The sequence below is a fragment of the Gracilinanus agilis genome, chromosome 2 (genome assembly GCF_016433145.1).
Source record: "Gracilinanus agilis isolate LMUSP501 chromosome 2, AgileGrace, whole genome shotgun sequence".
Taxonomy (NCBI): Eukaryota; Metazoa; Chordata; class Mammalia; order Didelphimorphia; family Didelphidae; genus Gracilinanus; species Gracilinanus agilis.
This window is the reverse complement of record NC_058131.1, coordinates 415,376,829-415,401,026: the sequence shown is the minus strand read 5'-3', so window position 1 is coordinate 415,401,026 and position 24,198 is coordinate 415,376,829. Positions and strand designations below refer to the sequence as shown.

The window sequence follows — 24,198 nt, the reverse complement described above, 5'->3', positions numbered from 1 at the left end:
TTTCTTTCTTTCTTTCTTTCTTTCTTTCTTTCTTTCTTTCTTTCTTTCTTTCTTTCTTTCTTTCTTTCTTTCTTTCTTTCTTTCTTTCTTTCTTTCTCCATGTTTCTCATATTAGTATGGTTTTCTAATAGTATAGGCAACTTTGACTAGGGAATATGAGTATAAGATAGTTATGTTTGAAAGATCCACTGGGGAGACTAGTCTCCCAAAGGATCTCAGGGGGGTATGTTAAAGGGATTTTCTTAATCTCTCCCTCTGTCTAGCTTAAGAGGGGAGAGAGCAGGGTTTCTCAGTGGATCAGAGAACTCACTGGTTCGGTAAGCAGTGAGCCAGAGCTGAAGATTCCATTACCAAGGAGATCAGGATACTGGGGAGAAGAAGTAGGAACTGCTTTCAGGCAGGAAGGTTGTAAAATGGCATTTGGTCAGTGAGGAGATAAAGAAAGCAGCTGCTGAGGGAAGGGACTTTTGCCTCTAGGATCCCTAGAGAGCAGGAAATCTGGCTCTCAGGCAAGGGGCTGCTGGCAGTTGGTTGTCTACTGTTTTAGGGAGTTAGTTAATATTTTACAGATAGAATAGAATAGATTAGGCCTAGTGTGCCAGGCAGAAGAACCTGTCCTGAGAAGATAGTTAAAGGTAGTATTAGGAAATTTTAGGTAAGTTTTTAGGAATTATTTATTAGTGAGACTTAGATTAGGTAGATTTATGGAGTATAAGATTAATAATCTTTCTTTTTCTCTTTTCTATCTTTCCATCTGTACTTCTTTCTAAATTAAACAAAGTTTTTATTAAACTGCCCTCCTCACTTTGTCAAACTCCTACATTTAACCCTTACGCCAGGACCAAATCCACTCTAAAATCCACTGAACCACCTAGCTCCCTGCCACCTACTCAGTTGTCTTAAAGGGATGATGGCTTCTGAAATCAAGTCATCACCCCCCAGACAAGTCCTGGATTGGTAGCTTCCCATCACCCTCCAGAGTCAAAATATGTAGGAAATATCTTTTTTCATACCTGAAGTTGTTAAACAGTGAAAATACAAAGGGACTCATGGAGTTGACTCCATTGATGTTGGCTGGTTTTGGTTTTATGCAGCGGAGTTTTAAATGGCATAGACTCTGGCTGGGTGCCTTACCTACACACAGACACTGATGCTGCTCCTTTTTCTGCTCAGCACCAGCAGGTAGAAATAGTAGCAGGGGAATACGAGTTAGAGTCAATTCCACAAGCATTTATGAAGTGCCTACTATTGGGGGTTCAAAGAAAAGCAACAACAACTAAATAAAGAGAAGCCACTTGTAGCTAGAAACAAAGAAAAAAATTCCCCCATTAAGAGTCTTCCAAATGTTTCATGGTGCTGTGATTATTGCTAATGATACTGTACCCCTCTTCTGCCTTGGAACTGATACTTAGTAACAGTTCTAAGACAAAAGGTAATGATTATTTAAAAAAGAAAAAAGAAAGAAACTGAGACATTGGTCTATTCATGGTCAGAATCAGAGATTTTTACATTTGTAAATCACAGAATTTTACACTGTGTGGCCCATAAAAGCAAATACTCCCCCCTCCCCCCCTTCTTAGATATCCCAGTGCTTAACACAATGCCTAGCACATAGTAAGCATTTAATAAATGCTTGTCAACTTGACTCAAGAGTTGGAAAGGCACCTCAATGTTTTGCGATCCAACCTTTACCTGAAAAAGAATCTTTTCTGTAACAAGTCCAACCGATGATGGCCATCCAGCTTGTCACTTCCTAAGGCAGCCTGTTTCCACTTTTGAATAGTTGTATTGAATATTGTAAGGAAGCTATTTCTGACATTAAACTCAAGTTGTCTCTTTGGCACTTTGGACCCAAAGGGCAGAACTAGGAGCAATGGGGGAAACAGAAGTCTCGTGCCTATTCCACACTGAATGAAGCATGATGACCATTACTATGAAGTCTGTCTTTCTACTTCAGGTGTCTCCATACCCCCTTCTCTCCTTCAGGCTAAATATCTCAAATTCTTCACACTAGTAGTTGGATTCAGAATTTGAATCCAGCTCTCCCTACTCTGAAGGCAATTTTCTTTCCATTATTTCCTCCTTAGATTCAATTGTCTCCTCCATTAGATTGTGAGCTCCTTGAGGGCAAGGACTGTTTTTGCCTTTTTTTTTTTTTTTAAATCTACTGGGTTTAGCACATAGTTGATGTATTTTTTTTAAGCCTTACCTTCTGTCTTAGTATTAGTTCTAAGACAGAAGAATGGCAAAGGTTAGGCAATCAGGGTTAAGTGACTTGCCTAGTCACACAGCTAGAAAGTGTCTGAGGCCAGATTTGAACCAGGTCCTCCCATCTCCAGGCCTGGCTTTTTATCCACTGAACCACCCAGCTGCCCCATCTACATTTTTCTTAAAGATTTTTGAGGAACTTGAAAAAAATTAATGAAAAAGCAGTTATTAAGTACTTAGTCTATGCAGGCATTGTATTAAGTACAGGGCATATAAATACGAAAAGCAAGACCATCTCAGCAAACCCAGAAAGAGCTTAAATGGGGTGGGGACTGTCCAGGAAGGAATGTTTTGGTCTGGGAAGCCATGAGAATGATGGGTGGAGGTATAAGATGACTGACTGCTATCCTTTCTAGAAAATGAAGTATTAGTTTGATTAACTCTTCCCAGAGAAGAGGAGTAGAGGGTGGCATGGGGTGACTAGGCAGGGAGTGGCTTGGGCTACATCAGAGATTCTTAACCTTTTTTGTGTCATGGAAGGGGGGAGAGGAGGGAATAAGCTCCTACTAAGTGCCAGGCACTGAGCTAAGTGTTTTGAAAATATTATCTCATTTGATCCTCTCAGCAGCCTTGGGAGGTAGGTGCTATTATGATCCCATTTTTCAATTTGGGAAACTGAGTCAGACAGAGGTTAAGTGACTTGCCCAGGATCATACAGCTAGTAAGTATCTGAGACCAGATTTGATCTCAGGTCTTCCAGTCTCAAGCCAATGCTTTACCTATTGGTTGCTCTGGCACCCTGGTGAAGTCTAGTGATCCCCTCTCAGAATAGTATTTTTGTTGCATATAATTATAAGTGGAGAGAATGATAAAGTTCAGTTATTAGCAAAAAATAAATTTTTTTGTAACAAAATATTTTGTAAAAAAATAATTTTATAGATTGATTTTAAGATCAATCTTAACGGAAGGTAAGGGCTTAAAAGGGGTCCATGGACTCCTTGAACTCTATCTATGGGCCTCGGGGGTTCAAGGGTACCAGGATGAAAACCCCCTAGCTAGATATAGAGAATCTTCACTCTCTAAGAGCCTTCTGGTGGAAGTGGGATTGGAGAGATTAGTCTATCTTGAGATGGCTTTATGGGAGAATGATTATTACTTGTACTTGAAAAGGTAGGAAACAGTCATGACCAGGGCCCCTGGGAATATACTTTGCCAGCTTGGGTTGGGAAGGCTAATCCTTCCGTGTTCTGAGTCCTTGCCAAAGGGGCCAGAGCTTTTTGTTTTGCTGTGTTTTCCCTCTGAGTTGGGGATCATTAATAGTAGGTGTGTGTCCATTTGTATTCAATATCGTTGGCCATTTTTCCACTTCACCACTAACTAGAGCACACCTGCTCAGCCTCTCTGAGGTTTGCTGACCTTGGGTGTTTCCCTAGCTCTCATTCTTTTAACATTAGAAAGTTCAATAGCCTTTGGCTTCTTTCCAAGGGAAAATTTGCTTCTACCTTGTTAGAAGCTGTTAACACGTGCTAAAATTTATTTTATCTTTCAGTGAAGAAGCATTTATTAAGCTCCTGCTAGGTGCCAGGCACCGGAGATACAAAGACAAGAGGAAAGTCTCTGATGTAGGAGTGTGTATTTTATAGGAGGGGACGATATGTACATACTGTTGCTGTTCCGTGGTTTTCATTGTGTCTGATTCTTTGTGACCCCATTTGGGGTTTTCTTGGCAAAGACACTGGAGTGGTTGGCTATTTCCTTTTCTAGTGTATGTATTATAAGTATACAAAATAAAGGAGATATTTTTTGTGTGTGTGGTGGGAGGGGGAAGGAGGATGAGGAAAGATCTGTTGGAGCAGAGCTTTGAGGCATGTTAGAGGTTCTAAGAGGCAGAGGTGAGGAGAATTTATTCAAGGCAGGGTGCCAGGAGATGGAATATAATGTTTGAGGAACAGCAAGGTGAGTTTAACTAGTCCAGAGAGTGCCTCCAGGAGAGTAATCCCTTGTGATAGGTCTGGAACAGTAGGTTAGAGTTGTCGTAGAGGTTTTAAATGTCATAAGAGGACACGGGCTTGTTCCTGGGGTAAAGGGGAGCCTGTATTGGAGTTTAGTGAGCAGGGAAGTGATGTGGACATACCGGTACTTTAGGAATATCATTTCAGAAGTTGTGTAAGGGATGAATTAGAAAAGAAGAAACTTGAGGCAGAGAGACGAATTAGGAAGCTATCGTAATAGTTCAGTCAAGAGTTGATAAATGGAGTGAAAGGGACAGAGGTGAGAGGTCTTGTGAATGTGGAAATTTTTTGGATATAAATTGGAGAGTAAAGAATCAAGGATGACTTTTGAAGCTGTCAAATTGTATGGGTAGAAAGGTTGTGTTGTCCTTGATAGAAATAAAAAATCTTGGAAGAGGGATGGGTTTTCTGGGGGAAAATGCTAAGTTCTGTTATGAACATGTTAAGGTTGAGATGCCTCCTGGATATTGGCTTCAAAAGGCCAATAGGGAGTTCTTGTGAGGAGACTAGAGCTTGGGACCAATGATGGAGAGTGCTGGAGCACTTAGAAGTGATGTGGAATAGCCAAATATACATATATTTGTATGAACTTGGTGGATACACTTTTATCTATGTTTCTTGTTCTATCTTGTGTTCCTCTCTTTGTCTGTTCCATCTTGCCTGTTTGGGTGTTGTTACGATTAAAAATGATAAAGACTGATATAAATATAAAAATTAATATTTTAATTAAAGCCATGGCCATGCTGGTAAAATACATATATATAAGACCGCGCCTGTAAGTATTTAAACTGCCGCCTCAGCCATTTTACCTTTCCTATCTTCGGGCACTCAGGTAGCTAAAGAGGAAGTTCAAAGTCACTTCCCCCCTATTTAAAACAGTCCCTCACCTTGAATACGTAATCCAAAATAGGAAACCCATTGGGGATCACGGGAAATGTAGTTCCAAGTATCCCAAGTGATTTTAAATAACACAGTGTCATTGACTTAGGGCAAGATGGAGTAGATGAGAAATTGTGGAAATGGTTGGCAGGGAAGCCATGAAACCCAAGGAACCCTAAAACATGAGTCAAAGTTCAATAATGACAATAACTGTCTCTTCCTCACTTTTGCTCAGGGTTTAATTTTTTAATAAAATTTTTATTGGTATCCCTTAAGAACATATTTATTTATTTATTTATTTTTACTAATTTTTTTTTAATTTTTAAACCCTTAACTTCTGTGTATTGACTTATAGGTAGAAGAGTGGTAAGGGTAGGCAATGGGGGTCAAGTGACTTGCCCAGGGTCACACAGCTGGGAAGTGTCTGAGGCCGGATTTGAACCTAGGACCTCCTGTCTCTAGGCCTGGCTCTCAATCCACTAAGCTACCCAGCTGCCCCAAGAACACATTTATTTTTGATTGAATTTTATTTTTTCAATTGCATGTAGAAACAATTTTTGACAATTTTGCAACTCAGATTCTTCCTCTCCCTCCATCTCCCCCTCCCCAAAGAAATAAATTAGTTTGATAGAGGTTATATCAGTAATTTCAAGGAATGCATATTTCCATATTCTCCAGGTCCTGACTGAAGGCACCTGTCGTATATATAATAAAAAAAACCATGAGGGAAATAAAATGAAGGATGGAATGCTTTGATCTGCAGTCAGATTCCAACAGTTCCTTCTTTGGCCGTGGATAGAGGTTTTTTTTTTTTTTTAATCATGAGTCTCTTGGGGCTATTTTGGAACCTTGCTTTGTTAATAATAGCTTAATCCTTCATAGTTGGTTGTAGTACAATATTCTATTACTGTATACACTCTTCTCCAGGAAGAACACTTTTATTTCAAAATATATTCCTCTAGAGAGCAGCTAGGTAGTTTAGTGGGTGGAGAGCCAGGCCTAGAGATGGGGGGGATAACCCTGTGTGACCCTGGGCAAGTCACTTAACCTCCATAGCCCAGCCCTTACCACTCTTCTGCCTTGGAACCAATACTTAGTATTGATTCTAAGATGGAAGGTAAGGATTAAATTTTTTTAATTAAAAAAACAAACAAACAAAAATTCCTCCCCTAGCCCCAAGACACAGCAAGCCATTTCTTATTAAAGAAAAAATGCAATGCATCTAGCAGTATATGAAATTGTCTGCATCCAGTCTCTCACCTCAGAAAATGGAAGGAGGTTGTATAGCATTTTAAAATCATTTTCCAAATTCTTAGAATGACAGAAACCCAGTGTTGGAAGGAAACTCAGAAGGCTTCCAGTTTATCCACAGAAATTTCCTCTCTACTGTCCTCAACAGGGAGTCATTCAGCCTCCTTGGATGGAGGAGGGATCCACTATTTCCCCACACAGCCCATTTGACTTTTGGATAGCTCTAATTGTGCTAAGGGATTTTCTTTATAGCTGGCTGAAATCTGCATCTTTGTTTAATCTTTTATTGCATGTAATAATTTAAAAATACGTTTTCCAAAATTATAAGATCCAAATTGCTTCCTCTCTCCTTTCCCCTCCACCCTCCTTGAGATGGTAAGCAATTTGATCTGGGTAGTACATGTATCAGATCATGCAAAACACATTTTCATATTGGACATATTGTGAGAGAATATTCATGTAAAGCCAAAATGAAATTTGCCTCTCTATAACACACACCCTTTGCTCTTTGGGGAGATGGAAAACAAGTCTAATCTCCCTTCTAGGTGATAGCTTTTCAGCTATTTGAAAGTCCCATCTGTTCCTGGTCTTTCTGTCTTCTTTTTTTCCAAGTTCTCTGTCTCTTATTTGTTTGACTAGTCTTAGTATCACATGGTTTTCAGTCTTCGTATTATTCTGGTCACACTCTAATGGTGGGTTTCAGTCTGGCATTGTCCTTCCTAAAATATTGGGTCCATAACTGAATTTGTTACTCCAGATATTATCTATTTCGATAGAATACAACAGGACTATTACCTCCTTTGCTTTGGATGTTGTGCCTCTATTCTTGTGGCTTTAGATATTATTAATACTTTTTTTTGGAGGGTTTTTTCATATAGAGTTGACTAATGTTGAGTTTGCAGGCTACAAAACCCCTCAGACGTTTTTTCCACAGGGACCATGGTCTTTGCCCCTCTCATCTTACAAAGGTGCAGCTGATTTTTTTCTTAACTCAAGTGTAGGACTTGACTTTTATCCTGCTTTCATTTCATCCTGTTATATGAATCTTATGGCTCTATTCTGCCCCAACATGCTTGTTTTCTCTTCCAGCATTTTGTCATCTGCAGATTGCAGAAGCTCTTATCTGAGCCTTTGTTAAAAAAAAAAAAAAAAGAATAATGTGGGTTAACAGGATAATATAGGCATTTCCTTTAGGGATCCCACTTTAGATCAACTCCATCAAAAACTAGTCCTTGCAGGGGCAGCTAAGTGGCTCAGAGGATAGAGAGCCAGGCCTAAAGATGGGAGGTCTTGAATTCAAATTTGACCTCAGACATTTCCTAGTGATCCTGGACAAGTCACTTACTCCCCATTGCTTAGCCCTTACACGCTTCTTCTGCCTTGGGACCAATACTTAGTATTGGTTCTAAACTAGAAGGTAAGCATTTAAAAAAAAATTAGTCCTTCGTTTTGATCACTTAATCATTTCTGAGCGTACTTAACTGTGCTAATTCAGCTGCTGACTGAATATTGTCATGGATGGTATGAGAGACTTTGTCAAACGACAGACATTTCTTTCTTGCACCAAAATTCACCCATTGCACTTGCTCTCTTCTGATTTCTTAGAATGTTCAAGTTAAAAGGGGCTTTAGAATTATAGAATCTCAGAATTGAAAAGGACATTACAGGACATTTGAGCTAAACTCTTAAAGAGAGAGAGAGAGAGAGAAAGAGAGAGAGAGAGAGAGAGAGAGAGAGAGAGAGAGAGAGAGAGAGAGACAGAGACAGAGAGAGACAGAGACAGAGAGAGACAGAGAGAGACAGAGACAGAGAGACAGAGAGAGAGAGAGAGAGACAGAGACAGAAAGAGAGACAGAGAGACAGAGACAGAGAGACATAGACAGAGAGTAGGGACCCAGAAAGAGAGAGTATCTATAGATAATGAGTTTAACTAGGATAATTAAGAAATTTGGAATGTTTAGCTAGAGAAGAAAGGATTTAATGGGGCTGTGACAAATGCCTGTAAACATTTGAAGTGCTCTTGTGTGGAAGAGGGATTAGCTTTGTTCTACTTGCTCTTAGGGAGAAGAACACGGAGCAAGAGGGGCAAGTTACAGGGAGATGACTTCTCTTTGGAAGGAAGAACTTCTACTAGAAAAGTAGAATAGGCAACAGATTATTTGGATGCTGATTCAACCTTTTGTTCCTTGATTTATAGGAACTAAAACCTGGATTGTAAATTTGTATTACAAAATATTGTATTGTATTATATTCATCTGCTTAGTTCATTTTATTTATCTGCACACATACACTATATGTACTATGATGTGTTTATATATACATACATACTATATAATGTATATATGTGAATATATATTGAATATATATACACACATATACTATATGAGGAGGAGGAGGAGGAGGAAGATTCCAATGGAAATGTTGTGAATAAGATTTATAAGGACTTGAAACACCAGAGACTGCCCTAGTGGCTTGAGGATAAGTTCTGTGATTGGTTGAGCATCCTAGGATTTGACATTTTTCTATTTTACACAAGCACATGCTCATAAGGATTCTGTTTTGTGATCTAACATTCTAGCATGTCTTGAAGGTAAGAAGTATGGGCAGAATGAAGGTTTGAAACATGTTTAAACTTTTATTTTATATTAAAAAATATATATACACACATATTTTTCTATTTTATTTATATTACAATGTATGTTTACATAATACATGTTATCATCTCTCTCACTCTCACTCTCTCACTCTATACACACACACACACACATATACATATATTCTGTAGTTATCCACAATTATGTATAAGGCATGTCCTATATAGCAGAGCTCTGTACTGTCTTTGGTACTGTGGGATGTACAAAGCAAAATAAAACATGATCCTTGTCTTCAAGGAACTTACCATCTAGTAGGGAGTATAAGCCATAACAAAGACAAAAATAAGATTATATAATGCAAGGCAGTGGAGAATAGTGGAAAGCATGTTGGCCAGGGTCAGGAGACATGGGCTCTCAACCTAGATTGGCCAAAAACACTCCCTTCAACCTTGGTAAGTGTGTACTTTGCATCTAAGCCAGTTCTTGGAGAATCACTCTTCAGTATGATAAGAGCCAAGTGGAGAGATTATAGTCTCCACCCTCAAGGAACTAATCACCTCAGAGAGGAATAAAATGCATACAGATAATCCTAGCATCATAATACGGGAGTGTTTGGCTGGGGCAAAACCTTTGATGATATGTTGTTGCAAATAAAAGAAACTTTCTAAATATCTAGTTTAATATAAATCTAGTAGATATACTAAGAATAATATTTGCAAAACAAACAAAACTTGCTTATTAACTGTACATATTGATCTCAAAACAAGTCAGACTTTGGACTGTCAAAGAAAGAAAGAAAGAAAGTAGGAAGGAAGGAAGAGAGGGAGGGAGAGAGAGAGGGGGAAGAAAAGAGAAAAAGAAGGAAGGAAGGAAAGAAAGAAAGGAAGAAAGAAAGGAAGGAAGAAAGGAAGGAAGGAAGGAAGAAAGGAAGGGAGGGAGGGAGAGAGGGAGAAAGAAAGAAAGAAAGAGAAAGGAAGGAAGGAAGGAAGGAAGGAATCAGTCAACAAGTATTTATTGAGAACTTATTATATGCCTACCACTATCCTAAGGGCTGAGGATATGAAGAAAGGTAAAACTACAATCTCTGCCCTCAAGGAGCTCACATTCCAATAGAGAAGACAACAAAAAAATTTTTTTAAATACTATATTATCTATATATCTATGTATCTGTCTATCTATGTCTATCTTTCTGATTGTCTAACTATGTCCATCTGTCCATCTTTATGTCTATCTTATATCTACCTATCTGTCTGTCCATCTATGTCTATCTTTCTGTCTTTCTCTGTCTGTCTATGTATCTCTGTTCATCTGTCTGTCTGTCTATCTATCTCTATCATTGTGTCCATTTATCCTTCTATATCTATATATCTTTCTATGTCTATCTATATATCTATCTACCTCTCTCCACCTATGCCTATCTATCTCTACCTATCTGTCTGTCCATCTCAGTCTATCTATCCATCTGTCATCTGTCTATCTCTCTGTCCATCTATGTTTGTCTATCTGTCCACCCATATATCTTTCTCTGCCCATCTATGTCTATCTATCTATCTGTGTAACCATCTATTTCTATCTATAACTGTGCATATGTATATACATATTTGTGTGTTTGTATAGATATATACATACTCAGAGGGAAGGCAATAACCTTGTTAGAGGTCTGGAAAGTCCTCCTGCAGAAGGTGAGATTTGATCTGAGCCATGAAGGAAGCTAGGGAGGCGAAAGCGATGAGGAAGAACATTCTAGGCATGGAGAGACAGCTGGTAAAATGGCCTGGAGTTGGGAGACAGCATGTCATCTGTGAGGAATATCAATTAGGCCAATGTTGTTGTATTATAAAGCACACAGAAGAGTGTAAATTGGAGAACCACTTCAGTAGGCACAAATATTTGAATGGATGGTTCTGTGATTCTCAGATCGTTACTATTTCTAATGTTCTCTTGCTTTACGGGCCAAATGAGCGTAGCATACCTAGGGAACAAAATAATAAATTTGCTCTGTGCTTGGGTGCTCACCCTAAAACCCCTCTACTCACCAGGTGAAATGAATTGATTCTTCTTGCTTTGAAAAATGTTTCTCTGTCTTCCCCTTTAGCTAAGTATCCAGCCATCAAATCCCTAATGGGCCCAGATCCACACTTGAAATGGATTGTGTCCTGCATGGTGCTGACCCAGTTCTGCGCTGGTTACCTGGTCAAAGACTTGTCTTGGCAGTGGCTCTTGTTCTGGGCCTATGCCTTTGGGGGCTGTGTGAACCACTCCTTGACTCTGGCCATCCACGACATCTCTCATAACGTGGCCTTTGGCAACAAATTTATTCATTGGAACCGCTGGTTTGCAGTCTTCGCCAACCTCCCTATTGGTGTGCCATACTCCGCTTCCTTCAAGAAGTATCATGTTGATCACCACCGCTACCTGGCTGGTGACAAACTCGATGTGGACATCCCCACAGACTTCGAGTGTTGGTTCTTCTGCACCCCAATGAGGAAGCTCCTCTGGCTTTTCCTGCAACCATTCTTTTATGCCCTGCGACCATTCATTGTAAACCGCCTGGCTATTACACAGATGGAGGTCTTCAATGTACTAATCCAGCTTGCCGTCAACGTTACGGTCTATACGTTGTGGGGGGTGAAGCCAATTGTGTATTTTATTGTAGGCACTATCCTCTGTACAGGACTTCACCCCATTTCTGGCCACTTCATTGCTGAGCACTATCTGTTCCTGAAGGGCTATGAGACCTATTCCTACTATGGGCCCCTCAACTGGATAACCTTTAATGTGGGCTACCACATGGAGCACCATGACTTCCCCAGTATCTCGGGTCTCAAGCTGCCCATGGTAGGTGGGGCATTTAGTGCCGGGGATGGGTAGGGGACCGACTCGGCTCACTTCAACAAAAATTTCGGAGACGGATTCTGCGAATCTAGGAATAATTATGACTAGAGCGCCAATATTATTTGTAATAACTATGCCAACCCTTAAGATCATTATAGCATACAACTATATTAAAGTAACACAGTATATGTTATATACTATATATAATGACGTATCATAATAGTAATTCTAAGACTATATGTTAGAGTTGAACTGCTGATCTGTATCAGTGAAAGGAGCATTCGCACCAGGAATTCCCCAAGTTAATTTTTTTTTTAAAAGGCTAGTAATCATAACATATTTACATAGTACTTTAAGATTTATAAGGAAATTAAAAAAAACAAAAAACCCTTACCTTTTACCTTAGGATCAATACTGTGTATGGGTTCCAAGGTAGAAGAGTGGTAAGGGCTAGGCAATGGGGGTTAAGTGACTTGCCCAGGGTCACACAGCTAGGAAGTGTCTGAGGCCAGATTTGAGTCTCTAGTTCTGGCTCTCTGTCCACTGAGTCATCCTGGTACTTTCTTTCTAATTTCCCATTGAGATAGCTAGTTATTTTCCTCATTTCACAGATGTGAAAATTGAGTCTCAGAAGGATTAAGTGACTTGCCCATGGGCAAGCTCTATGTCTTAGAATCAATATTTGAACCAAAGTCTTCTGATGATCATCTAATCCATCCTCCTTATTTTACCAATGAGGTTTAGAATGATTAAATAATTTGCTCGGGGTCATACTGCTAGTGTCTGAGGTAGGCTAACTTCTGTGTATTGGCTCCTTGGTGGAAGAGTGGCAAGGGTAGGCAATGGGGGTCAAGTGACTTGCCCAGGGTCACACAGCTGGGAAGTGTCTGAGGCCGGATTTGAACCTAGGACCTCCCATCTCTAGGCCTGACTCTCAATCCACTGAGCTAAGGCTATGTTCTTTTAACTCAAATCCTTTAAATTCTAAATCCTTTTAGTACTGAGTCCAGTGGTGTTTAACTCAGATAGAAATGGATTCCTGCCATCCCATATTGACTTAGAAAATCACAGATTAACATGATTAATATTGCATTGTATTTTTATTTCTTTTATTAACTATTTCCCAGTTACATTTAAAAAACAAAACCCTTATCTTCTGTCTTAAAAGAAGGTGAAAGGACAGTAAGGGTTAGGCATTCAAGGTTAAGCAACCTGCCCAAGGTCATACAGCTAGGAAGTTTCTGAGACCAGATTTAAACCTAGAACCTCTGGATTCCAGGCCTGGCTCGCTATCCACTGCATTACCTAGCTGCCTCCTCCCCACCTTTTTTTCCAACTACTTTTTTTTTTAACCCATACCTTCCATCTTGGAATCAATACTATGTATTGGCTCCAAGGCAGAAGAGTGATAAGGGCTAGGCAATGGGGGTCAAGTAACTTGCCCAGGGTCACACAGCTGGAAAGTATCAGAGGTCAGATTTGAACTCAGGACCTCCCGTCTCTAGGCCTGGCTCTCAATCCACTGAGCTACCCAGCTGTCTCCTTCAACTACTTTTTAATCTGCTCTTCCCCTTACTCTGGAGTGGCCTTTGTAGGAGGCCACATGCCAATTCTGCCCATTTTTCACGACAGCATACTTCCTCTCAAGACATAGTCTCTATGTTTCTGATCGTAATCAAATAAGAGAATATAGTATATATGCAAACAAGCAATATTGCTAGATTTGATGTGGAAAAACCTGGTTTCACATCCTGGCTATATTGCTCCTTCCAAGTCAATTAAATCCTCTGGTCCTCCATTTCTTTATCTGAAAAATGAGGAAACTGAACAGCATAATCTTTACAGTCCCTGCCATATGTAAATCTGTGATCTACAATGCAAAGTACAATGTGATAGTTCCAAAGGAGAGATACTTGCAAAGTAATTAAGGAATTGGAAATTTTAGAGAAAGAAGAGAGCATGGGAGTTGGGGGAATTAAGAAAATGAAGAAATAAAGATTTCTTTCTCTTTTATCTATATCTATATAGATTATTTATCTAAATAAATAATATCTAATAAAAAATAAAAATAAAAAATAAACATTTAAAGAAAAAAATTAAAATTAAGACAAGAGGCCTCACAGGAAGAGAAAGATCTCAAGAGACAGAGATGAGGGGAATACCTTTGTAGCTGACTGAATGGAGAGAGGCAGGAGAATACCTATGTTAAAGGGGTATAGCTAGTTGTCTAGTTTGTTAAGAGCATGGAGGAGTGGGGAATAACAAACACTTATTAAGCAAATTTACAAATCTCTCCTTTGACTCTTACCATATCCCTTATGAGGTAGGCACTATTATGATCCCTATTTTACAGGGAAGGAAATTGAGGCAAGACAGAGGTAGACTGATTTGCCTAGGACCATATAATATCTGGGGCCACATTTGAACTCAGATCTCCCTGACTTGAGAACTAGTGCTCTATCCATTGTGACCCTGAATTGCCTCTAGGGTTCATGAATGAGTGCCAGCTGAAAGAAAGGTTAAAAGGAAAGACTTATGGAGATGCCAGGCTAAAACATTTATATATTATCTTAGAAGCAATAGGAAATCCCTGAAGGTTTGTGAGCAGGGGACAGATTATGTTCAGGTTTATGCTTTCCAGAGATTTTAACACTGCCAAGAATGGTTTGGAACAACGGTGTGGGCTAGGGGAAGGCCACTTACCTGGTGCAGTGGATAGGATGCAAGGGCTGAAGTCAGAAGGATCAGAGTTCAATTCCAACCTCAGACACTTACTAGCTGTCTGACCCAGGGCAAATCATTTACCCCTGTTTGCCTCAGTTTCCCCATCTGTAAAATGAGCTGGAGAAAGGAATGGCAAATGAGTCTTTCAAACCTGTTTTTCTCCTCTGTAAATGAGCTGGAGAAGGGAATGGCCAACCACTCCAGTATCTTTGCCAAGAAAACATGAAATGGGGTCATGAAGAAACTGACAGGATTGGAAGGACCAAACATCAATAATAATGGGTTGTAAGGAGGAATGCTAAAAGACTGGGAAACTGAGTAGGAATATAATAGACCCAGAAAAAGGTACTGAGGACCTGAATCAGGGTAGTAGTAGGTGTGTGTGTGTGTGTGTGTGTGTGTGTGTGTGTGTATGGAGAGACTGTATGACCAGACTGAGTTCAATCCCAGTGTCTAACATTTTCTGTGGCAGGGCATCTAATTTTCTTCCTTTTGGTCCTCAGTGCCTTGATGGCATTAGGTTGAGAGCTGGAAGGAACTTTAGCCATCAGTCATCTTGTTCAGTGTCTTGATTTTACAGATGGGGAAACCAAGAGGTTGTGTGACTTGCCCAATGTTATGCCATCCTAGATTGGAGCAGAGGCAGAATTTGAACTCACTTTTCTTCAGTTCCAGAGCTCTGCTCTGCTGCCTTTGAAACATCTGGTCATCTTCATGCTATGCTAACAGTTTTTTTTTTTTTAACCTTTACCTGCTACCTTAAAAATTATGCTACATATCAGTTCCAAGGCAGAAGAACAGTAAAGGCTAGGCAATTTAAAAGGGCTTGCCCAGGGTCACACAGCTAAGTCAGGTTTGAACCCAGGACCTCTGTCTGTTGGGCTAACTCTATCCACTGAGCCACCTCTGATAACAAATTTGAAGAGGATGAGAGCAGACATAGTAAGGGCCCAGTTTTACTTATGAATTAGCTTATCAATTATTTTTTATTTTCAGGCAGAGAGACTCATCACCAGAAGGTAGACCACCTAGGGATGAATTTTTTTTAGCTCAGCAACTCATTAAGATCATCTACTAAGCACATTGATAGAAATCACGGCTCCTCAAGTGTCAAAGCGATTTTTAAAATTTCCATGTCAATTTTTTTTTAATTTAAAAAACTTCTTGAAAATCTCAACAAATACCAACAATGAATGAATTAAAGAACACCGATTCAGCACTGGCTGGGTGCCAGGCACAGTGCTAAATGCTAGGGGATACAAATACCAAAGGAGAAGGATGATCCAGGTATTCCAGGAACTCCCATACTAATAAGGAAGAAACAACAGATAGTAGAGCTTTCAGCTGTTAAGTCAGATGGAAAGGTCCCATGGTTCTTATGGTACAATGGCAGAGCAGATGATAATGTTTCTTTTTTTTAAGCCCTTACCTTCCGTCTTAGAATCAATACTAAGTATTGGGGCTAGGCAATGGGGGTTAAGAGACTTTCCCAGGGTCATACAGCTAGGAAAGGTCTGAAGTTAGATTTGAGGATATCTCCACTTAAGCCTGGCTCTCAAACCACTGAATTACCCAGCTGCCCTGATAATGCTTCTTTGATGTCATTTCCACTGATAAAATCTTATGATTTGAGATTGCCAAGAACTTTGGTGGTAAGAATTTTTTTTTTTTCTGGGTTTTTCAGTGGTTGTTTGCTTCTCTGGGGGAGGCCCAAGGTGGCAGGCAAGGAGGAGGGCTGAGCTGGAAAGGAGGCCAGTGGTTTGGGATGAAGTGTTTCTACTCCTAGAGTTATTGGAATTATTTGCCTGCAAATGGCAGTTGGCCATGGTGTACCTCTCTTGTTTTCTTTCTTAAAAACAACAACAAAAAACAAACTAACAACAACAAAACCCTTACCTTCTTTCTTAGAATTGATACTATCTGTTCTATGGCAGAAGAGTGGCAAGGGTTTGGCAATTGGGGTTAAGTGACTTTCCCAGAGTCACACAGTTAGGAAGTGTCTGAGTCCAGATCAGAACCCAGGACTTCCCATCTCCAGGAGTTCTCTATTCGCTGAGCCATCGAGCTAACCTGGACCTTTTTTCCATAAGGGGCTGCTCTCCTCATTGATATTTGCAGGGTCTGGGCTGGAAGCAGGCTCTAATAGCTCTCTCCCTACTATTCCATGTATTTTCTGTGTTTTAAAGATGAAGAGACAGAGACTCCGAGTGGAGAAATGATTTTCTCAAGATCCTGTAGCAAACAGGACTCAAACCCAGGTGTTTCAGCCTGGTTCCCAAACCAAGAATTCTTTCACCGCTTGCCTATTCTGAGACTTGTTGGCCAGCTTGGAGCTGAGAGAACAAATTTGGATGGGGGTGGTGGTGGGGGAGAAGCATTTTGGCAGATTTCTCATGGATTCCCCTCTCACTCTTTCCTTTTTCCATGGTGCACCTGAGAACTTTACACCAGACCGCAATTGCTTTTATTTGCATGTTTTCTGAAGCTGCCTTCTCTCTTCAGGAACCCTGTCCTTCTCCAAGTGTCTCCCCTAACCTCCTACCCCCTTTAGAGTAGCCCAGGTTTCAGCCTGGCCCTTCTGAGGACAAGTGAGTTACTCATTAAGCCTGGGCAGGGTTACTCTTCTGAGGAACCTGAAACCTGTTGGCCAGCTTTGGTACCTGTCACCTTTGAGGGGGTCCTATGGGAGGTATGTGGTACATTAGGAGTGCCAGTGAGTGAATGACTGAATAAGTCAGGAGGCTAGCCCCACCTAGTCAAGGGGAAAGTTCATCATTTTTCTCTCTCTCCAAGCTATGTCTTTGGCCCCATGCCATGTCCAATTTTCAGCCTTATGAGGTACACAGAATAGACGCTTCATAAATTGTTTCTAAAATCAAACTGAATTGGGCTATTACAGAAAGCTAAAAGACTGGAGAATAAACTGTAGAAACAACTCCCCTAGCTTTGATAGCATCCTATGATAAGACTCAAATCCTTTACCACCAGTGGCTCTGCTTATCAGTGAGAACTATCTAGATTCTTAAAAGATTATCCGGTATATCCCACTTGCTTTCCCACAGGGAGAAGCCATGAACTTATACAAGGTCACACAGCTAGTTGGTGGCAAATGTGGAATTTTCAGCTCCAGTTCCAGCCTCGCTTTTATCCAAATGGATGCCAACTGGTGGTTCGCCACTAAAAAAAGTCATTAGTGTATTTCTACGAAACCGCTTATAGGTACTAGGTATTAAGATAGAAACTTAAGATTCTCCCATTTCACTTGTGAGGGGAAAGTCACACCAGGGATTTTTTTACAAAGCAATTTCTATTCCTTTCACCTAATATTAGGCTACAAGTGAGAGCAACAAAGAAAAGTTCAACTTTTTATTGGATTAAAATCAGAATATGCACAACGATGCAGAGTTAGCATCTAAATTTGTATAATAAGCATTTACTAACTATATGACCCCCTCTCTCTATACTACAACTATGACTTGAAGTGCAATCTTTACATTCAGCAAGTTAAAATCCATTCTTGTGTATGATTTTAGAATTCTTATTTATGATCTGAAAATGGTTGGCTATAAAATTTGTTAAGATGTTACCACTGAATTAGTCACTGATTATGGCAATAAAATAAGGATAACCATGGTTCAGGATAACAGTGCCAGGAGATTCATGGGAAAACAGCAACTCATGCCATAAGCCTCTGAGGATCTAGACTCTTCCCACTGGTGTTTACAAGTGTTTTGTTTGAATCTTAAGACAAGTATATCAAAACTGTGGCACATTTTAATGTCAAGCTGCCAGTTTCATTTTACCAACATCAGAAAGTTATGGCTTCACTGCCAATGCTGGGTCTGATCTCCCACATAATCTATATTTCAGCCAAACTGGACTTTTCTCTATGCCCTACCCTTGTTAGCATTTATAGCTTTGCTCACCATATTATCTATGCTTACTTAGATTGTCCTTTCTCCTTCCTCTTAACTTATTAAATAATAATTAACCCATCTTTAAAGCCCCATGCAGATTCCATAAAGTCCCCTCAGATCTCTCTTCCCACCATCATTCACTGACTATCTCTGACACCTCCAAGCCAACCTTCCCTCAGGGACCTCCAGTGGCATTTTTTTTGCTTTTCTCTGATGCCCTAATATATTTTTACATACCAAAATTATCTTTAGTTTTGCCATCTGAGTGGCACAGTGAACAGAGTGCTGGGCTTGGAGTCAGGAAGACAAGAGTGTAAATCTTGCCCCAAAACACTTATCTGCTATGTAACTCTGAACAAGTTGCTTAGCCTCAATTTCCTCATCTGTAAAATGGAGATAATAATAGTACCTTTTTCACGATTGTTGTGGGAATTGAATGAGACAACATTGTAAATTGCTTTGCTAACCCCAAAGTGCTATAGAAATGCTAGTTATTATTATTATTATTATTATTATTATTATTATCATTACTCTCTCAATTAGATGTAAGGAAAAGCTTCCTAACATTTATTTGGGGACAAATGAAGTGAGGAGTCCTTCAAGCAGGACCTAATCTGAATTAAACTGACCTTGGTAAATCAATAAGTATTTATTACTTATTTATTTTCAACCTTTACTTTCTGTCTTAAAATTGATACTATCAGGTCCAAGGCAGAAGAGCAATAAGGACCAGCCATTTGGGGTTAAGCGACTTGCCCAGGGCCCCACAGCTAGGAAATGTCTGATTGAGGCTGGATTTGACCTCAGGTCTTCCTGATTCTAGTCCTGGTGCCCTTAATTTAAGGGTTGTTGTGGTTGGCTTCTCTTAGTGCTTCCCTTTTCCTCACAAAATTTTCCTAAGGCATAGAATAGTAGCAAGAACACTGGATTCAGAGACATAAGCCCAGAGTTCTAATTCTGCCTCTTCTATTTATTTAGAGCTACTTTTTTTTTTCCCCTGGCCCTCGGTTTTATCCGTTGTTTAAAAATTTTTTTCCACCCACAATTATAATTTTAATAATCCTTTTCTGACATTTTGCAATCTAAATTCTTTCTCTCCTTCCCACCCTCCCCCCTCTCCAAGATGGCAGGTAATATGATATAGACATGTGCAATCACGCAATATATATTTCTGTTTTTGTCATGTTGTGAAAGAAGACACATGTCACTTATACTAGAGAAAAATTCATGAAGGGAATAAAGTGAAGAATGCTTTGCTTCAATCTGTACTCAGATGCCACTGCTTCCTTCTGTGGCATGAGTTCCTTGGAGTTGTCTTAGATCTTTGCATTGCTGAGAATAACTAAGTTTTTCACAGTTGATTGTTGTATATTATTGCTGTTATTGGGCACAACGTTCTCCTGGTTCTGCTCACTTTACTTTGCATCATGTCATATAAGTCTTTCCAAGTTTTTTGTGATCATCCTGTTTGGCATTGCATGATAGTATGGCATTGCAATCATAAACCATAACTTGTTCAGCCATTCCTCAACTGAGAGACATTCCTTCCGTTTCCAGTTCCAGCCACCACAAAAAGATTTTGCTATAAATATTTTGTATAAGTAAGACTTTCCCCCCTGTCTTTGATCTCTTTGGGGTATGAGTTTCCTCCCCTGTAAAATGATTGGTTTGGAGTGGATAATATCTAAGATTGCCTCTAGCTCTAAATCCTCTGATTGCTAGTCTCAGCTCTCTTATTACCTCTGTGACTTTGGCTAAGTGGCTTCCCCTCCTTCTGGGTCTCAGGTTCTTCATTTCTTATCCCAGCTCTAAATCTCTCCTCCTCTATGAATTCTCTGTCCATCCTTTATAAAATTACAGAACCGGAGAGCTGGAAGGCACTTCAGTAGTTTCTACATCACCCAATAACTAAACTCCCCCTAAACATTCCTAATGGACAGTCATCCAACTTTCACTTGAACCCCTTCAGGCTCATTATTATTTTTTTAAACCCTTAACTTTCAGTGTATTGTCTCATAGGTGGAAGAGTGGTAAGGGTGGGCAATGGGGGTCAAGTGACTTGCCCAGGGTCACACAGCTGGGAAGTGGCTGAGGCCGGATTTGAACCTAGAACCTCCCGTCTCTAGGCCTGACTCTCAATCCACTGAGCTATCCAGCTGCCCCCCAGGCTCATTATTTTTAGAGGCCATCTCTTTCTGTGTTTCCCTTCCTCTTTTCCCTCCACCTCCAATTTTCCTTTATTTGAGTCCCATGCTTTTTCGTCAGCTTGGAACTGGATTTGTTGTAGGTTCCTTGGGGTCCTGCCCTGCCTCATGTCAGCTGTGGAGATTGTGCTGGGAGCCAGGCCTGTTGTTTCTAGTTTCCAGACTGGAGATGTGGGCTTACACTTGATCTTAGCCAAATGGCCAAGAAGTGATCCATGCCCAGTGTGTATGGACTGTTTGGCTGATGCAGCTGGGACCCTCTCCCCAACTACCACCCTTTCTCAGGAGATTTCAAGCATTTCCCTCACAAATGGCCTTATAAGTAGGTGACTCAAGTGTGCTTATCTACATTTTAGATAGGTAAACCTACATTAGAAAGGCAAAGACCTTTGCTATGTTTCTTCTCATGGATATATTTCTTTTACAAATTTCTTCAAATCTTTTGGCCATTTGTTACCAATTGTACCTCCTCTCACAGGTCTATTTTTGAAAACAGAAGCACAGCTTTTCGAAAAACTTTTTACCTTTCATCTTAGAATCAATACTGTGTACTGGTTCCAAGGCAGAAGAGTGGTAAGGCTTAAGCAATGGGGATTAAGTGACTTGCCCAGGGTCATACAATTAGGGTGTGAGGCCAGATTTGAACCCAGGACCTTCCATCTCCAGGCCTGACTCTCAATCCACCGAACCACTTAGCTGCTCCCCAAAGCATAAATTTATTAAAAATAGATTAAAATAAATGACATGATCATGTTAGAACCATTTTAGCACATGGACAAGGGCACTGACCATTAGTCATTCAAATGAAAATCAGCTCAACCAAATAACTACCTACCTTTCACATAGTCTCAGCTTTAAAAACCTCTAATAGTAAATCCCAAAAGTCAGCCAGGAAGAGAAGGTCTTTGCCCAAAATGGACCTGCAGAGACCATAAAGTTCATGGGAGGGAGAACACACGAACAGATAGGGAATACCCAAACTGAACTGAAAGGACCTCTGGGAATAAAGCAGAATAATAAAAATCCTGGTCTTGTTGACCTGGGTTGGTTAGGCAGAAAAAAGAGTTTTTGAATCCCTTGGGAGTGAGGGAAGGTGAAAAAGAGAGAGGGAAAGAGATATTCTTCTTTAAATAAGAAACAGGAGTATGAGAGAAACTCTATCTCTACACTTTGGAAGTGTAAAAAGATGGGCACCAGGGATGTTAAAATATAATCTAAATGTGGGTATACACACTGGGTTGAAAGAGAGACAGGCCCAGGTTAGGGAGACCAGAATACACAACTAAGCTGCTGCTAACTGACAAAAATGGCTGTTGGCTTTAGAACTAGAAGGGTCCTCAGAGACCATCTAGTTTAACTTTCTCATTTTACAGATGAGAAAACTAAGGTGTTTGTTGTTTAGTTATTTTCATTTGAATTTGACTTATTGTGTCTGTCCCCTTTTAGGGTTTTCTTTCTTATTAGAGTAGTTTGCCATTTCCTTCTCCAGTTCATTTTACAGATGAGAAACTGAGGCTAACAGGGTTAAGTGACTTGTCCAGGATCACATAGCTATAAGTATCTGAGGCCAGATTTGAACTCAGGAAGATGAGTTTTCCTGACTTCAGGTCAGTAACTCTCTACATAGACAAGTTAAATAGCTGTACCAAAGATTAAAATTGGGGAATTAGGTGTCTTCATCAACAGATTAATTTACTAGGCAATGAGAACTTATAGTGTACTGTGCTCTACCAAGTTTAGTTTAGAAATTATAGGTTGACCTTCCATAGTTTCTGTGAGCCTTGATTCTTTGAATATTGGTTTAATCCTGGGCAACGCTAGGTTTCAGAATTAGAAATTCATTCAATATGATTTTGTGCTGTCTAAGCTATATATCTAATAGATAGCTTTGTGGTCAGCTAAATGAAGGCTTCCCTGATTCTCAAGGAAAGAAAACAAGGAGATTCTTTGGAAAAGTTCCAACACTGTTTATGAGATCACTCTTCTAAACTTTCCCACTGTTCCAATGCATCTTAAGTATGTCTTTTAATAAACCCTCCATTAGGCAATCTGCTATAAAATGCTAACGTCCTAAAGTGTTATTATAAGTGGCAGAGTTGTGAGTTGACCCCAATGTTTTTTCCACTGAACCATCCTGCTTCTAGGTACCTCAGAGCCAAGCCCTATAATTCTCTTCTTCTCTGATATGAAGCTGAGGAAATTTATGGAATTTGTATGTAATCTCACTTTCTTATAGGAAAAGAGAACCCATGGGCAGAAAAGAAATACCCTACACTGTGGTTTGGTACCTTCTAGTTCTCACATTCCATGTTCTATGGTTCTGAGATTCTTACAGGTAATTGGGAGATGGGTAATGATACTCCATCCCTCTGTATTGCTTGACTCTCAGACAAGCCCAACTTGTCTGAGAAGAGGATGTCGCTTATTTTAACAGTAGCACTTCTCCTTTCTGATGATTCTCCCTCTCTTTCCCACCTTCTCCTTCCCACTACCTGTCCCAGACTGATAGGATGCTTTATATACTAAGGTATAATTTCCAGCCTATGGAGCTGGGCTTCAAACTCAACCAAAGCTTAGCCACATTTGAAAGCTTCCTTTCTGACTTGCTCAGCTGAAGACTGTGGATCTTTTGTTTGTTTACAGGGTGGAGTTTTAAGTTGGGTAGGAGTGGGGAGAAATTTCTAGAAAATTTTTTGGCAGGGTTAGCTGGGTAAATGTACAAAGCCTTCTCATGTAAACATCTGTACTTTAAGGAACAGAGTACTGGGATGAGGGCCAATCTCTGGAACAACTGAAGCCACTGGCATATATTTCTCTCCTTATCTCCCAGAGCAGAAATTTCTTTTAGAGATCTATGATATTTATCATTTTTGTTTGGTGGCTGGTTTAAATTCAGATATTTAAGATTAGTCTTCCAAGATGGCAAGCCCTCACCATCCTGATGCCTCTAGCAGTTCACAAAAAGGATATAAATAGACAAAATAACATGATGGTAATTGCAAGAATAATTTATCCTTCGGGTTCACACTTTTATAGGTCCTATCTCATTTCATCTTCACAAGAGTCCTGTGGCGGCATAACAGGGTAGTGACTGCTAGCCCCATTTTACAGATGAAGAAGGCCCAGAAAAAGAGGAAACTTGCTCAAGGTCATACAAGAAATTAATAGCTTAGTAAGAAGTAGAACCAGGACTTTTGGCTCTTAGGTCTGAGCTTTAAAATGAAGTCTTTGGTAGTCAGCTGTAAGTCTTAGGACCAATTAGTCTTCACAGCCTTATTCAAAAGAAATGATTAAAAAAATATATTTCATTTTCCTCCAATTAAAGGTAAAAACAAATTTTTAAACATTCATTTAAAAAATTTGAGTTCTACAATATCTTCTTCTTACTCTTCCGTCCTCATTTCCTCCATCCCCTTCCCTTTCCCTGAGATGGATAGCAATCTGATGTAGATTTTACATGTGCAATCATGTAAAACATTTTTTCATATTGGTTATTTTGTAAAAGAGATCTCAATCAAAAAAAAAGGAAGGAAGAAAGTGAAATAGGATATATTTTAGTCTGCGTTCAGACTCC

The 24,198-nt window shown here is 39.8% G+C and overlaps 1 protein-coding gene across 1 annotated transcript in view; it reads left to right on the top strand.

Annotated features, from left to right (window-relative positions):
• DEGS2 (delta 4-desaturase, sphingolipid 2) overlaps positions 1–24,198 on the top strand; it is a 63,062-nt gene that overhangs the window by 31,021 nt on the left and 7,843 nt on the right. Inside the window, exon 2 of the mRNA XM_044661876.1 lies at positions 11,040–11,782. Within this exon, the coding sequence (XP_044517811.1) occupies positions 11,040–11,782 (743 nt within the window). The remainder of the gene's footprint in view (positions 1–11,039; positions 11,783–24,198) is intronic.